Source organism: Charadrius vociferus, unplaced genomic scaffold (assembly GCF_000708025.1).
Source record: "Charadrius vociferus isolate BGI_N301 unplaced genomic scaffold, ASM70802v2 scaffold1591, whole genome shotgun sequence".
Classification (NCBI taxonomy): domain Eukaryota; kingdom Metazoa; phylum Chordata; class Aves; order Charadriiformes; family Charadriidae; genus Charadrius; species Charadrius vociferus.
In genome coordinates this window covers 235,956-253,465 of record NW_009646738.1, presented here as the reverse complement: position 1 = coordinate 253,465, position 17,510 = coordinate 235,956, and the positions used below count along the sequence as shown (strand labels likewise).

Below are 17,510 nucleotides of genomic sequence, written 5' to 3'. Positions count from 1 at the left end.
AAACGTTTTTAAATACTGAATGTTGGACTTGCATATTGTGTACAAAATGTAGGAAAAAATGTACAGAGAAAGGTTAGAAGCATGATCCAAGGTGTGGAGCAGCTGATGTGGAAGAAGTTGTTAAATATTCAAGATACTGGAGGCAGAGAAGTAAGAAGTGTATAAAAAAAAAAGTGTTGAAGGGCCTGCAGAAAAGGAAGAACTTTGTTTCTCAGAAGTAAAGAACAGTGGCAAATCAAATAAAATTTCAGGAAGTAAGTTTGAAACAAAGAAAATGTATTTTTCGCGATTGATAATTAAATTGTGGAATGCCATTGTCCCATGTTATCATAGATACCAAGAATATTATAAATAAGTTCAAAAGTGATTAACCAAATGAAAATCTGACAGAGGCTATAAAATACAGTAATATACCAAGAAACAGCAAACAATCTGTGTGTCAGGAATCCTTAAGTTGGAGATATTTGAAAGCAGAAAATTTATATCAAGATAAATAGTACCCTTTAAGATTTCTTGCATAATTTTAAGTGTCAATTGGTGAATTTTTGAAACCAGATAATGAACTAGGTGCATTTTGCCTCTGACATAACAAACTTTAAGCATGTTTCTTAAAGCAACTTGTGTGATGGAAAGGTAAATGTTATGATGCGCAACTTCTGTAACGTGAATATACCGAAACAACTGCCCAGCAGTAATTTGTGTTGCTTTAACTTGTATTGTATACTTAGTAGAGGACTTTCTGAGAGCAAAATGGTAATAAAACAATCCTTTAAAATGACAAGCTGGAGTAATGAAATAGTTTCTTTACAACTAAAAAGAGTAAGGAAGGTATTTTTGTAATGTTTTGATGTAGAATACCAGGACTTCCTCTGTGGACTAGTGTGCTTTTGAAAAAGAATAATCCCTGCTGTTCTTTCTGTCTGTAGAGCTTATTGTAGTATTTGTAAACCTGCATATACAGTCTTGATTATGAGCAATTTTTTTTTTGTGAGAAGCTGTATTCAGAATTGTATTCATTCTCCTCCTTCACTGCATCCATCGTAATAAGGATAATGGCAATAACTGCCAAAGGCTGGATATTAACACTAGTCATACAAGTATACTGCTGTTCTGGACTGTTACGGCATCAGTGCTACAGGTGACCAGAAAGCTGAAGTTGGCCTTCTGCACACAGTGCTCCCTTGACAATTATTTCTTAATCTGTAGCTTGCTGGCATGTTGCAGATTTCTTTCAGACCTTACACCAAGGGTAATTGATGCCTTGGTGAGATGCGTTCTTCGAACCTGTAAATTAAATTCTTTCAGTATCATGCAGTGATTGCCTTGTTTTGTTGTTGTGGTTGGCCTACAACCTTACTTCTATAATCAGTGGTCTATGTGCTCAAGAAGCCTTTTTTTTTTTTTTTTTTTTTTTTTTTTTTTTTTTTTTTTTTTTTTCTTTTTAATTTGTAAAATAGTAAAACAGTTCAGCTTCTTTGGTTTTAGAGTCATAGAATAATTTGCACTGGTAGGAACCTCTGAAGGCCATGCAGTCTAGTTCCTCTGCTCAGGTTTGGCTACTCCTTGAATTTATGTCTGTCTTCATATTGTACAAAATGCATCAGATAGGTCATATCATACCGTTGTTCCCTGAACTGTCATACATAATGTGCATTTGTTGTAGAGAACCTTGCACTACTATTTTAAGGTGGTGTTACCATCTGGACCTCTTACTAGCATCTACTAAGCAGTATCTCTGCATCTTCTACCAGGTTGGAAAAAAAAAACAACAAACAAACAAACCAAAACCAACCCCCCTACCGAAACCAAACCCAGTTCACAGGCATTTGTTCATGCTTTCAGTATTTTAATACCATATGCAGAGATGCTACTGCATGTGTTCTGAATTCATAGTTGAAGGTGTGTTTCATTAAGTAATATGTTCAGTGATGCTTAGTATGTCTTTCAATCCAAGTGATGATAGAGAACATTGATATTAATGATACTATTTTCTAAAACTTTTTAGAAGATTTAGGAGATTTGTTTGGACACCCGTGTAACTGCCTGTGGTCCTTCCACAGTTATTCTTTAAAGCATTTATTACACTTGAGAAGTAGTAAGTGTTAGTATGTTCCTGAGTAATTTAATAATCTGGCTTTTATGAGGTTGGCTGATGCAAAACCAGTGTATTTAGAAATGCAATGAATTGGTCTTTCCTATTTTCATATATATGTATACATGAATTTTTTTCTTTTGTATTCTCATATATATATGTATGTATACAGACACTTTTGGTACAATTAATATTGCTGACATACACATTACACTTTAATTGTCCCTAATTCTCTGCATCTAGCTTTTTCCAGAAATTTGAATTTTCTGCCTATAATGGATAGAGCAAGTTTCTGGCTCTGAAGCATTTACCAGTGAAACTCTCTCCACATCATGAAATAGCATGCTTTTACCATAAAATCGTAAGATAATTCAATTATAGACCTTGGCAGGTGCCTGGTACAGCCAGGGTCAGCCATGGGATCAGACCAGGCTGCTTGGGGAAGGAGGGAGCCTGCATAGCTGCTGGGCAGCCTGTGCTACCACTCACCTCTCCTCCTAGGGAAAGGTTTCCTTATGGCCAGTCTCAGCCTGTCCTGTCCCTGACCTGTCCACTGTGTCCCCCTGAAAGATCCCAGCTCTCCAACAGCCCCTGCTGAACTCACTCCAATTTATTAATGTCTTTCTTGCACTTACAGGCCCCAAACTGGGCACAGTGTTGTAGATGTAGTCTAATACATTATTTTTATGGTCTGAAGAACCCACAACAATTTATTGTCATTTAAACAATTATTCTCTCACCTGATGATCCCTCCCCACCCAGGCAGGGGAATCGGGGAGAAAACAAGGAAACCCGAGGGTTGAAATATAAACAGATTTAATAGAATAAGACTAGATAGCTAACATTAATAATGCTGAGGAACCATTATTGATACTGATGCCAATATAAAATACACAAGGATTATACTGAGCCCATTCTATCTGTAGGAAGCTGTGTACTCCGGGCAGTGACAGCAAATGTGGGGCACTGCGAGCGCTACAGCTTCGGGAGGAAGGGAAGGGCTCAGGGGTATGGCTCTGGGCAAAGAAGTTCTCTGGATTGCAGCCATCAAAGGACAGAGCACTTGTCAGAAGACTTTTTAATTTATATTGAGTGTGATGTTCATGGTATGAAATAATCCTCTTGGCCAGCTTGGGTCAGGTGCCCGGGTCTCACTCCTCGTCCCTGCACGTGGCAAGCTTGAAGACACTGAGACTTTGAAGCCTGCATACCATAGCTGGCTATAAAGTAAATATTTTCACAAATTCAGACACTAGAGTCTTCTAAAAGTGCAGTTTTCCTTAGCATTAGAAGAGACTTTACTGAAAAGTAAAATTACTGAAAGAGAAATTAATCCTGTGTCACTCAAACCAGGACAATTGTATATTTGCCATGTCAGTAACACTCTAGAGGAAAAAATGATCTCTGTTGTGAGTGGTGTTGGTGGGACTGTAATTGCTTACCTTTACCTATTAGGATGGAAAAATAGCTACTGAAAGAGGCATAATTTAATCAAATTTCTTTTTAAATGCACCTTGTAATCTATTTCAGTGAAATCAGAACACCTGTGAAAACCTAATCAAATGCTCAATCTCTTCAGTCATTTTGGTGTAGGTTTCACATGGAGTTCAGCTTCTTATCTTAGACCTTTAGCATCTCAGTTTTTCGTATCAGGAAGCTGCTAGAAATTACCTGAGAAAAGCAGTCTCTTTTTTTTTTTTTTTTTTGGTAAAAACATCACTCATTATTTTAGTTTCTTTTGTTCTGTCCTGCTAGACTTCAAGTTTCAGGTATCGTCCACAAATTAAAATGTATTCTTCAACAATGGAAATATTCTTTTGACTTTAGAGTGTATAGTTTCTGAATTTTGGGGTTACTAGTTGAGGCCAAAGTTACAGCTGGAATTTCTTCCTTAACATCACCAGCTCTGCCAAAAAGAGCAAGATGAGAAATACTCCCCGAAAATCTGGAGGTGATGACTGCTGTTGCTGTTTCGGAGCCAGCAGCATTTTTTAAAAGAAACTAAACCCCTAATCTATAATCTGCAGTAGCAAGTGATGGTATTTGCACTGTTATGCTCTATTTTTATTGAGAGGTGGGAAAAAAAAACTTCATAGTAAACTCTCAGATTAGGTAAGACTAGCCAGAAATTTTTCCACTTGTGTAGGGAGACGTGTTATTTCTTAGTCCTTCTGCAAGTCTGTATAATGCCCCTTCAGAAGCCACAAAAGGAAAAAAAAATAGCCCAAATTTCATAGCATGTGAAAAATAGTTGCTTAGTAAGTTCTTGATAAAATAAAATATAACCAAAATCACCATATAAATACTGTATTATGAAGACCTTTGTAGTTCTTATGTTTTGTTTCTGGTGGCTATGCATATTGTAATAGCTAGTCCTTCTATAATCTCAGGAGAATCCCACATGACTTAGAAATTGTGGAGTAGTCATGAAGGCCAGATAAACCTGTGCAGAAGCTTAAAAACATAAGCGATCTTGGAATGGAGTATGATTGTGATTGAAGCTGCAAATCTGTCTACTTCTAAAACACATCTCTTGTGCCATCTGCTGACTAAGGGGTTATCAAACCTAGTATTGTGTTGATTGGCTTAAACTCTGATTCTATAATACCTTTAGCCAGACCTGTTTAAAGTGTCAGTCTTCATGACTATCACCAGTGGTAGATGTGTATTGTGTTTTAAATGCCATTAATAGTTACTGTTAACTTTTTGATTAAGGAAAAAACGATACCATTTTTGTGTCTATTTTAATATTCTTTTTTTATAATAGTTTGCATATTAACATCTTTGATGTTTTCTTTTTGATACTAACAACATTTTCAATCAACTTTTTGCGTCATCAATTTACATTATCAAGCCTTCCAAATGAGTAAAATTGACAATTGCCTTAAAAATCAGTATTTTTTTCAGTTGATTCTGTTGAATACTATGTATCTTTCATCAGGAGTCTGTGAAATAATTATTTGCAAATTTGTAACTAAATGCAAATTTATGTAAGTTTTTTGATTTTAGTATTTCAGGTAGCCTATACAATGTGTTTACTAACTCCTGTTTGTGTACAGCTATAAACTGTTTGCTTATGCTATGAGTGAAATCAAGTTTTCATTAGAAAGAAGTAAATATTGGTGATGTTTTTCAGTGCGTTTGGCTTGTCAGTACAGAGTAAATTAACGTTAGATTACCATGGCTTTTATCTTTTTTTCAGATTGTGAAGATAAAAAGCTTTTAAATTCACCTACTGAGAATCTAGGAGAAGTAATTCCTTAGCACCACTTTTATATTGTTTCTTAGCTTGATATGTTACGAGGGACGTATGTATGCCAGAATTAAGAGAGTGGTTTAGTAAGGATTGTTAATCTTTCTCATAAGTATTTGATTCTTAAAGCTCTACTCAGTAGCAATAGGCAGACAGGAAGAGCTGTATTCAGCCTCTCTGAGCACATTCATTGTAAGTTTCTAGTGAAATATACTAATGATTTATCAGGGAAACAACTCTTCAATTTTGTTTTTGAGGTATGGTAAGTGTAGTGGCTTTTGATATACTACTTGCAACTCATCTTTAGAATTCTTTGATTTAGAGATTTACTTCTATCCTTGAGCCGCAGGGAAATTGCTAGAATATCAAAAATAATAGCAGAATTATGCTTTGAAGTACTGAATTGTACAATATGTTTATTTCAGTAAAGTAATAAAGTGTTCCTTGTCTTCAGAATTATAATGGGATTAAAATATTATACACTACATATTAAATCTGGATTTTTACTAGAATGTATGTGGAAGACTATTTTTTTTTTAATTAGTCTTTACATAAAGTGCAAATACAGACTCTGAAGCAGAGATTTGTGAACCAGGGCTCACATCCCCAAATCAGGGTTGCAGGGAAGAGGGATTTTAGACATAGCTATTTCGTTCATGTCCCCAGCTGGCTTATGTAGTCCTTCAGTTTGAGTCCTAACTCTCAACCTTAGTCCTAGATGCTGAAGACTCCCTGTTAATGGTGTAGCTCAGGTATGGGTCAGCTCAGGTATATTAATTCTACTTCTAAGCCTAGTCTTGGTTCCCATGCTGGGTGAGCATCATGATGTCTCTCTTCCTTCATAGATGTAGCCCAAAGTAGTTTTTACACATCTATTTGTGAGCAATTTGTTTAGTCTTGTAGAGCCTGCTCCTTAGAGATATTACTACTATTGATACTAATTAGAACGCTTGTGCATAGTCCTTGGATAGAAGACAGGTACTGAAAGAAAGATGGATATGAAAGTTTCTTCTAGCCTCCATAAGCAAAGTGGTATAACTGGTGAGTTTGTAACAGAACTATGGGCAAAGAAGATACTGGAGAAATGAACATCAATTTATGAGCTTTGCTCCCAAACGGTTTTAAGTAAAATGCTAATGTCAATTAAGTGACGTACAGAATATATGTGTTCCTGTATTGATGAATCTAGATGTCATCTGTCCACAGGTGTGTAGGACATTTTGCATTTTCAAATTTTCTTTTGGTCTTTTTTAGGTCCATAATATATTGGCCGAAATGGTCATGGGTGGAATGGTTTTGGAGACCAACATGAATGAAATTGTCACTCAGATTGATGCTCAAAATAAACTGGAGAAATCTGAGGTAAGAGTGACGCACAGTGTAGTTTCTAAACTAAAACCATAGTTGTAGTAAACACATGCTATATAATGCTGTTTGTCCTTCAGTAGCAAACAATATATAGCTGCTTGCTTAAAAGGCTAAAAATTGCCAATGCCATTGCCATTAGGCTAGAATGTTGTACTTTTCATCAGTAATAATTGCTTAGAGTCGCTGCTGATAAGGTTTTGCTATTTGTATCTAATAGCATTGTGCGCCATTGCTATTGAGATACTTCTGTAGTTCTCTAAGTTTCTCTTGCAGAAAGCATTTTATTTCCAGTGTATTTATTATGCTGGACTAGTGACTATTACTCTTAAATGAATTAGATGAAGAACCAAAGTTGGTACACAAAGACTACATATTCCTGTCTGCTAGTATGTTTCTAGCACCTGAAATAAATGGCCACATATTTAGTATCACAATAATACTGCAACACAAAATAATAAATTGGACTGAAATGGACTAGATAGAATTTAAAACCTAGCTTTAGATCCTTTAAAGTAAATACGAATTTTGCCATTTTAATACTCTGAACATTTGGTCTTCAGCTGAGGAGATTCAAGTGAGAAAACTGTATTCTGTATATGCCTGTAACAGTCTGAGTGAGGGATACTGAAATAAGTTGTGGGAATCCCTTTTCAATTCAGCAATTGTTGAATTTGTGTTTAGGAAAGAAACTTAGACTAAGAAAGGATTTTAGAATTACTTTAGCTATGACAGAGAATATTACTGTTCTTTTAAAGTCACCAGACATAGCTTGTACACCAAAAATACTACTAGTACAACTTAGCTAAGTCTGTGATTGATTCTTACTGATGAGAGTAATTCCACAGAATAACACATCATCTGATTTTCAAAGCCTAATATTCAAATTTCTAAACAAAAATTTGCTTGAATTGGAGACTATTTCTAAAATTGAAGTCAGCTGAGTAGATTGAAATATTGCAGGTGCTGAACTAAATGACATTTTAGGAGAAGATGCAGAGAACTTCCTAGTTTTAACTTAAGTACATCAAAGAGAGATGTTAATTCTTCAGCTTTTTTGTGGTACAAGAAAGTGTATACTGTTCTCCTAATTCTGCGATCTCACACTGCACCACCTCAAGTCTTTTAATATATTTAATTGTCTGCTTTGCACAAGTTCCAAGAATAGGACAATGTGTGAAAAACAGAAAAAAGCTAGGTATGATATGATACAGTGCATAGCAATATACATCCAGAAGGATTGTATTGTAGATTATGAACATGTCCAAAATGTTCATTTTAACATTTTTCTAAAACTCAGAATGATCCGTTGATCACAAAGATGAATATTTGGAATTATTCTCATAAGTTTTTACTATATTTCAATAACTGCTCTATACATATATTTTTCTTTATTTGATGGAAAAGTAACAGTGTCCCAAAAGCTAAACTTACTGAGCAGCTATGTTCTACTATGTATTATGTGCATATCAGTTTTACCTAAAAGCATTTATTCTTAATCATGTGAATTCTGATATCAAATAAACTGTATGTCAGTCTCTGACTAGTCATCTGAAACACATCAGTTCAGTGCAGCCAGCTGCAGTACTTGCTATTCTCCATTATTCATCAGTAAGTCATTCTTTCTTTTAGGAAGCTAATAGGTGGTAGAAAATATAAAACAAACATATAGAGCTCAGACCATATGCAAGGCTAATAGCAACTTGTTCCTTTACATTCAGCAATGAATTATAGAAGGTAAAGAAGTAGCAGTGGTAAATTAAAACACTTGGTGACTGGGATGGAGTAGAACATTTCACAGTCTGCTCACCACAAATGCATTTTTTTGGTTAGTTCAGTGACCGTTTTTTTTCAAATTTAACAGTTACTGTAATGCTGAGATACTTCACAGTACCTGGTAACTATTTCCTCAGATCATTAATCATTTGTTCCATGTATATTCACAGAAATTTCCTGATTGCTATTTCTTTTCCTTTTGTCTTTTTGATCAAGATTGTAAATCTTTCAACATGTCTTTCCTGAACATATATTTTCAAGATACAGGCAAATCCAGTTCATGTGAATCAAAATCAGTAATAACTTAATTATATTTTTGAATGCTGGTCACTAAGAAATCAAAACTAGTGGATCTTCTTAGTTTTATTTAATTTAAAAAATATTTTTAAAATTTAGAAATTATTAGTGATAGTTCATAGTTCATAGGACTGCCACCTATGCTACAGCACTCTTGCTTTAGTCTGTTTGGCTTGTTAGGCCTCTGTGTAGTTCTTGCATCTATAAAATAGCTGCTTTAAGGTTAAATTGCCTGTTCTTTTATAGCTGAAATGACAAAGCTCATAAAATCGTAACTCGGCTACACTTTCAGAAATATTTTAAATTTTGTATTGTGCCCACCTGGCTTCCCTTAATATATAAAATTTAGCAATTTGACATCAGATATTTGTTTAGTTATGTATTATGTTTCTAAACAGGCTTTCAGTTAGAATTTAATGAAGAAGATTGAATGTATTTACTAAATTCACAAATGTTTGAGCAAAGTTATCAACGCAAAGAATTTGTTAATGCTTTCAACAGAGATTAATTATTTAAACTGCTATGAGGGAGTCTCTAGCTTTGATTTCTGATTCAGCTCTTACGTTGCTTGGATGGGCTACAAATGAAATTTTGTTTCTGTCCTGAGAAATGTTGTCTTTAATGCATTTCCCTACCTTTCAGTTTAGTCTTTATCTGTGAATGGATTTCTGGTCAATCCTCCTAAAGCCAAAGGATCATTATGACTAAGGGAGGGAATTTTTGGGAGAGGGGTTATTGGGATTTTATCCAGAGCCTCTGGAAGTATTGTAGGTAAACCTGGGCTACCTCTTCTCTATTTGGAGTGTTCGACTGCGTGTGATTTAGACTTTTAAGTTGGACCTCACTTTTTTCGAACCTCCTGATCTTTTCTAGCTCTTTCCATTCTTCTCTCTTACAGACCTTTATCTTTCAGTCTCCCAGACAGGACAGGTAGACAAAGGTATTGCTGATTTTTAGAAAAAATGTACTTTTAACAAAAAGGGAAAGCAAAATGATGTCAAAGGCAATAAATTGTGTAGGCCAGACTCAAAAATTATGTGTAAAAATACCCATACTAGTCCTTGTAGCCTACTTTTTGTGCTAGTTTCTTCTTGTAGTTCCCTCATCTTTTTATTGGCTATAGTGTATTTTACTAGCTTTCCATTGACATATTTTTTATTTTATTTCTCTTCCTGCATTTTAGAATTTAACTTTTCTTTGTATCATTGTTTAAGAAACAAAGGAACATAAAATTGTATGAATATTAACAAAAAAACCTGCAAAACTAATCTGAATAAAAAATGAACACACAGATAACAAATATGATACAATGATGTAATACAAATAGCTTTCTTATTGAGAGAATTTTGTACCTGATAGTCTAGAATAGGTAGTTTGAATTCCTTTGCTTCACCATTTAGTATTTGCAAATGAAAACAAAGAACTTTTACCTGCTTGCAGAGAGAAGTTTCAGGTGAACAAAAGTAAAAAAAAAAACCACCAAAACCATAAAAGCACCAAACTCAAATAGTTTTATACATACAGAATAAAATTATAAGTTCAATTTGTAAAGATGATGTAGAAATACCAAAGTTGATCTTTCAGCCTTAAGTATATCAAACATAAAATGAGAAGGGCTGTCAGCAGGTACTAAACGTCAGAGATACATTTGCTGCCCTTGCAATCTGAATCACTGGATTTTGCTTTAAGATATCTTGGTAACTGCAGTCACTGAACATGAACATTAACAAGGAACTGAAAAAGGAGGAGGAAAATGTATAGTTGATGTTCAGTTTATGGTCACTGTCCCCCATCATTTGCTGTTTGAAACATTTAGTTCAGCTCAACAGTTTGAATGTCAGTCAATGTTAATTGCAGTTCCTCAAAATCCATTTCCACTCATTTTAATTATCTGTGTATTCAAACTGCAGATGAAGTTTATTTAATTTATGAATAGCTTTGTTCTTTACTTTTTACATGATCTTTCTAGGGTAATGTAATACCTTTAAGATTTAATACCTTTAAGATTTAACAAATATAATTCTGTAATTGGATTTAGTAGCACTAAGTTGTGAAGCATTAGCTACAGATATTTTTGGGTAGTATGAAACATTTTACCTAAATTTGAAGTGTGCTATAGCACATGAAGAAGATCAAGCAAATGACCTTCCTCTGCCTAGTATGTCAACACTTGTAATATATAATCTGTATTTCATTGTAACAGTAGGGAGCTTGATTTCAGGTTTGGTTTTATTTTTTTATTTGTGCAAAGCTACTTTTCTTTTTCTCTGTTCTGCTCACACATGTTCTGTTTTTATTTTTGGGTCTGGCAATGAAAAACAAACAAACAAATAATAAATCATTCCCATCCATTACTCTCTTTGTGATTCAAGTGCTTAAAATTTCTAAGAGTACGTCTTAAGTCTTCTTATCTGTTTGGCCTCATTTTGATATACTTGCAGACTTCATTTTGTTTTTTCTCTAATTATGTTCATTTATTTAACTTCATAAGCAGGGGACATGATCATTCCTTTATATTATGCATTGCATCCTTTCATGATTTCATAACCCTGCTGCTTTGAAGTCATACTTATTCTGGAAAGAAGCATTGGTATGAAACACCAGCAGCAGAGAGGTCCTAGTACTTCCAAAATATCTGGAAAAGGGCGGCTTATTTTGCAGAGTATTAGCCTTCATTATTTTGTTTTCCAGTAGGCTGTAGATTTTCATATGTTTATTTTAGTGATAGCTAGCTCTTATGTAGAGTTGTTTGGGATGGCGGTTTGAATCTTTTTTTATATTTGTATGTGTATAGTAACTACATTTGTGATGTGCAGTATTTTTTCCAAATGATCAGAATTTCTTTTGAAAGAGTAAAACAATGTTTCTGGGATCATTTTCGTATAGAGTTATCAGTGGGGCATTATGAGAAAGGATGGTGATAAGAATGAAGAAAATTGATTCCTGTAGTGATAAGTAATGACATAAGTAAACTAACAACAGCTCATATTTCTCACTTGATAGACTAGGACCAGTAGAATAAAAGTTCTGTTACTTGATGTATCTATTTCAATCTTTAAAATAGCATTATTGTTTTGCATATGTGGTGTTGCTCTTTCACTCTAAAAGTACATGAACATGTTTAAAAGCATTTTTTGCAGTAACTGAACCTAAAATTTTCATATACAGCATTTCAACATTAAAGTACAACCTTCAATAACAAATAAAATTGAGAATACAAAGCAGCTGTGGCAAAAATGTGGTGTATTGGCTTATTGTATTACCAGCTGTATGCAATTCGTACTGTATTTCTGGAATTTCATTAATGTCTTAAGAAGTTTCATTTTCACTTGCTTAAGTCATTTGCTCACTGTGACAGACAATTCATCATTCACTGCATGTTTAAAGCTTGCTACGTATTTTGTTTTGTTTTTTTCAAGTGAAACAGTTTTTTCTTTGCACCTCACCAACTTACCTGCTGAATTATTTGATAAAAAAGGCAGTTGAAACTTGGCCAGTTCAATGTTACAGTGATGGCTCTTTTGATCAGGTACCTCTATAAAACTGCTTAAACGCACACTGGGCTGGATATACTTCTTGTAGTACCTTTGTGTTTGTAAATACAGTTCACTTTCTGTAATAGAAATTATAAATAAATGGAAGGACTGCATACTAGTTCACTGTTGGACATGTTAAAAAGGAATGCTAGGGCATTTGGATATAATAACATTTGAAATAATGTATTAGTTACCCAGTTTGGGAGTTTAAGTACTTTTCAGTCATTTTATCCATTAGACATTTTTTATGAACTGTTTGCTGTCTCTTAGAGATACTGTATGACTGTATTGTGCTTGACAGGGTTGACATTGTGATAAATAGCATTCTGCTATGCATATAATGTATACATTGAATTACAAACCCGCTTAATACTGAGAATTACAGGAGAAGAGAATGTAATAGTTTGAAAATCTCTACTCCAGCATATGATAGTGAAAGACAATCTTGCTGGCAAAAAAAAGAGGTAATCTGAAATTCATAGTGCCTTTGTCAGGGATCTTTGCTGATCCTGTTCCAGAATGGTCCTTGTGAAATGTGACTGTTGGAAGTCGTGACTGTACAGGGGGGTGGAAGGGCAATGGTCATGTCAATTGTGGTATTTTAAATAATTCTCGATTGTGTCTCCATTGTATCCTATGCCATTGGGGCGGGAGGCAGGGACTGTAAGTCTGTGTAAAGAGGATAGCTGCAGGTAGGTAAAAATAATGACCAGCATACTAAAACTTTTATTTGTCCATTAAGAATAATTAACTTTCATTAAATTAGGGTAAGGAATCTCCATCCTAGTCACCTAGAAGGCATCTCTCTTTTGAATTGCCAGCCATGCCTGTTTGTGTGGACCATGTCCATCACTTACAATATTTTTCTGGTTTCCCATTGTTTCAGTTACAAATTGTATAATTCATTGCTTTTGTTACTACTTTATTAGTATTTTCATCTTCTCTATGGAAAACAGTTTACATTGCCCCACTTTTGGTTTTGCTTAAAGAATATTCCTCCAATTACTGAATTCAGAATTTAAAGGATAGAACCAAATGAAAAGCATATGCATTTATAGTTTTATCTGACAAAAATTCAGTGGTAGTTACCTCTTGATTTCAAATTAGTATTTCCAGGTTCTCAAATATAAATGCCAGTGTCAAGCAGCTTCATACCTTCTGCACTGTTTTTAATAAATAGCAAGAAATTGCAGTGTCTTAATACTGCTAGTTTAAGATATTGCACATCCAGGGATGCTAATTTTGGATATTTGCGTTTCTTAATACTACTAGTGTTAAGTCCACATTTTCCCCTTCATGAAGGTCATGGAATTGAAGCAGCCTCTGAAGTGAATGACCTGATAGACTTGATGCTGTTAAGGGAAACCGAGGAAAAAGAGGCTTTGAAAATACTTTTCTACACCTTTTCAGTTTTACTTAGTCTGTACGTCTGAGGACCGATAATTTGGATTATGTCAGGGCCAAACTAAGGGCAAATTATTTGGTTGCATTAGAGATTTAAGATTTCCTGAGCTTTCTGCTCTACCCCCACATGTCTTTCCCAACTTTGGCACATTGTATATGAGTGTTTGGCAGGGAGGATGTTACAACAGATGACTCGTGGCTTTCTGGTCTCTGTTCCTGGTGCTGGGAATCCTCCTGTGACTAAAATTTAGGGATTTATGGTGCTTTAGCCTTTCCACATGATATAAAAGGGTTAGTTCAAAATTGGAAACTTTAATTGGTTTTATTTTGACTATGGGTTATGTTTTTGAAGGGAGAGGGAGAACAGTAGGTAGGATTTTAAGTGGAAATCTTATGTTAATTTGAGCTTACATTTGTTTTTTCTAAGAGAGTCGTAAAAGGGAGAAAATACTTTTTTTGGACAGCCTTTAAAAAATGGAGTTGTTATCTGAGGAGTATGTGAGGTGTCTGCCTCCTTTTGTGGAATAGTGCAGGTGGACACCACAGAAGTCAGAGGTACACCTCATTAATTATACCCTGTAATTGCAATGAATTTCAGTGCAAATCAAGAATCTGAAAAGGTTATACTTTGAGCAGTAGTCACCTACCAACACTATCTAATAATCGAAAATGACACAAACTTTTCCAGAAGTTTTTCTTCTTTTGTTTTGCTCCATTTCTTGCACAGAATTATTTTGTCTGCAAATGCACTGGTTTCTTCAGTCTTCGATATTCTTACAATGAAAGATCTTCCATTTCTACAGGTTTAGTCTTTTCTTTAACCAGTTCTTGACATGTTACTTTGATTATTGTGGATTGCTACTTTTTACTGGGCCTGCAAGATGCCACACTCTAAAACTGCATTAGTTCTGAAAATCACTTTGTGGCTTTTACACTTTTTTAATATTTCTAATCCTACTTTTAAAACATCAAAATGAAAAGTTTTTTTTTTACATATTCACAAAACTTGGAATATTATATCTTTTTCTGCAAGTATGAGCTCTGTTTTTAAAATGTTCCAGCCTTTTTTTTTTCTTTTCTTTCCCAGCAAGAACAAAAATGATTTTTACACTTTTATGGCAAGCCTGAAGTTAAACCACACAGCTAAGTCTAAATACAGGTAGAGAATCTGAACTTTTAAGAGAAATATTTCCATACTTAAAATGAATAGTACCTTTTCTATGCAGCATCACATATAGTAGCAACTTAATTATTGGGCTTTTTTTTTTAATAGTTTTTAGGGAAAGATTATGTTCTGTATGTTCTTCAGACCTCTGGGCTGTAAATCATATTTGTTAAAATCTCAGTAATATACCCTAGCATGTAAACTTGGCAGTTACTTTATCTAAAAGGCAGAACTGAATGGCACTCCGTGATGAACTTACTTCTGTATTGTAAATTGTGCGTATTTATACAGAAAGGCTCCAGCTTTAAATGAAGAGAGACTACATGCAGTAGAGGACTTTAATACAAAATAGGTACTTCAATGTTTAATTTGGCATAAGCAGGTTATTATGTAATGTTGCATTGTGCCTGTGAGCTGCAGATAAGTTAACATATAATTAGATACGGTGGGACAACAGATTACTCCAGTTGGTCTATAGAAATGATCTCTTCGCATGCTCTTTATCACCCACAAATGCAGGGTGTGTGTCCTTTTCATTTTAGGCCAGGCCACCTTGAAATACCTTATATATATTAATTTAGATAGGCAATAATGGTTCAACTGATACTCAGTACAATACTTAGAGGTTACATATTCTGAACCTGTAATCAATGTTAGTCAACTGTGAACCATGTGAACACTTAGAATAGGTAAGAGACAAAGACAGCACAGTGGACTTTAAGTACCTCAAGATTCTCTGTTCTCTAACCTACACATTACACACGCTTGTATAAGCCTCCTACTCCTCCCCGCATACTTTTCCATCAAGTTGACATTACATGTCTTACCATATAAAAAGGAATGTGTGAACTGTTTTCTCTTTCTGGTTTAATATTTCCAAATAACCCATTTCATTCCAAACACTATTACCATCTGGTCTTTCTAATTGTGTAACCATGGAAATACTTGAAAAGTTAGTTGTCTGTGTTTGCTAGCGAATCTTCTTGTGACCAACTTTGCCTGACTTGCATTTTTCCTCGCTTTATACACAGGCTGGTTTAGCAGGAGCTCCAGCCCGGGCTGTTTCAGCTGTAAAGAATATGAATCTGCCAGAGATCCCAAGAAATATTAATATTGGTGACATCAGTATAAAAGTGCCAAACCTGCCCTCTTTTAAATAACATGGCTACTCCAGGTAAAGCCAAGGAAGAAATGTAATAGAGATTTACTGCGTAATTGTTTACTAAATAAATGACATGTCTAACTTTTGCTATTTGGATAAAACTCAAGGTACTGTATAGACATAATTTGAAAAATCAGTGCGTGGAGTTGAATGTTGCTTTTTGTCTTGTTTGTGAAATTAAAGGAAATGGGTAGTTCCTGTGTGATTTCTAAATTACATTCCTATGCCTGTGTAAGGCATAACACTGTGTCTTGGCTGCAGCAGTATTTTGGGAAAGTATTTAAGATGTTCTTTACTTTGTATAACCTATAATGCTGAGTTTTTTGTATATTCACTAAGGTCTATAATCAGTGCATTCCTTCACTACTTCTACTGTTTGTCATGATTATTTAAGACTTAAGTGCAAATGTTGCATGAGAACATTAAGCTCGTTTTGTTTAAATAAAATCATAACAAACTGGACTTCTAAATACCTGTTTGTCAGAAATCTACTCTTCGCAATAAATCATGTTATTTCCTGTTCAAGGAGCCAATTGACTATATATAAATACTGTTGTAGCAAGCATTAATGTTATAGTTTAACCTCTGAAGGAATTACATGGGGATATTATGTTGAACATACTGGCTCTTTACATTCCTAACAAAAGCTGTTCATTATTATTCTGAAGGAAAAACTGCCTTTACTGAAGAGCCGATGACTTCTGTTTACATATAGATGTTGAGAAGATACTTACACAATCTGATAGACTTTCCCTGATGGTCTGGCTTTGCTTTGGGAAAAAGGGTCTCTGCAGTTGCTGCCTGTGTTGTGAGAAGTACAGAATGGGCTGAGGAGACTGGGCAGCTCAGAACTGTAAATGGGCCTGGTGACATTTGTGATTCTCTACTTCGATAATTAGATTTGTGAGATATTTAGTATTGCCAAGACCTCAGAAAATCTAAGTGCTATCACCTCTGTGTAAGTCGCTCAGCTCTTAAACTCTTCTGTGATTTGAAAAGAATAAAGGGGGTAGTGATTGGTTTTTATAATCATGCTTTTAAGCTCTGTGTGATGTATAAGTCTGTTTAAATGAATAATAAAAATATCATTGGGATTTTTAAGCATTCCTGTGAAGTTTTCGTCTCAAAAAAAAGTACGCAGTTAATACTATATATGAAAATACAATATTGTATCAAGGACGACACATTTCAGGACTAGTTTTGAGAGGTCATGTGTTACTTCAGAAATTTGGATTTGATGTAAACCAAGCATTCTTTTCCTTTGAGTTGAATGTTAAGACACACCCGATAGGATAAACTTGGAATCACATCACATTCTCTGATCCATAGTAACTATCATTGGTGCCTTTTGAGAGCGTTTGAGAGAGAAAAAGAAATTACTTGTGGAACAGAAAATCTTATACAATCCAAGGAATTTTAATGTATTTTGGGGGGGGACGGATGGACGGACGACTTCAAGT

General features: G+C 34.7%; 1 protein-coding gene across 1 annotated transcript in view; it reads left to right on the top strand.

Moving 5' to 3' along the window:
• AP3S1 (adaptor-related protein complex 3, sigma 1 subunit) overlaps positions 1-16,723 on the top strand; it is a 40,912-nt gene extending 24,189 nt beyond the window's left edge. The window contains 2 exon segments of the mRNA XM_009890506.1: positions 6,600-6,707; positions 15,920-16,723. Coding sequence (XP_009888808.1) covers positions 6,600-6,707; positions 15,920-16,048 — 237 coding nt within the window. The 3' untranslated portion in view covers positions 16,049-16,723.
• Positions 16,724-17,510: the final 787 nt, after the last annotated feature.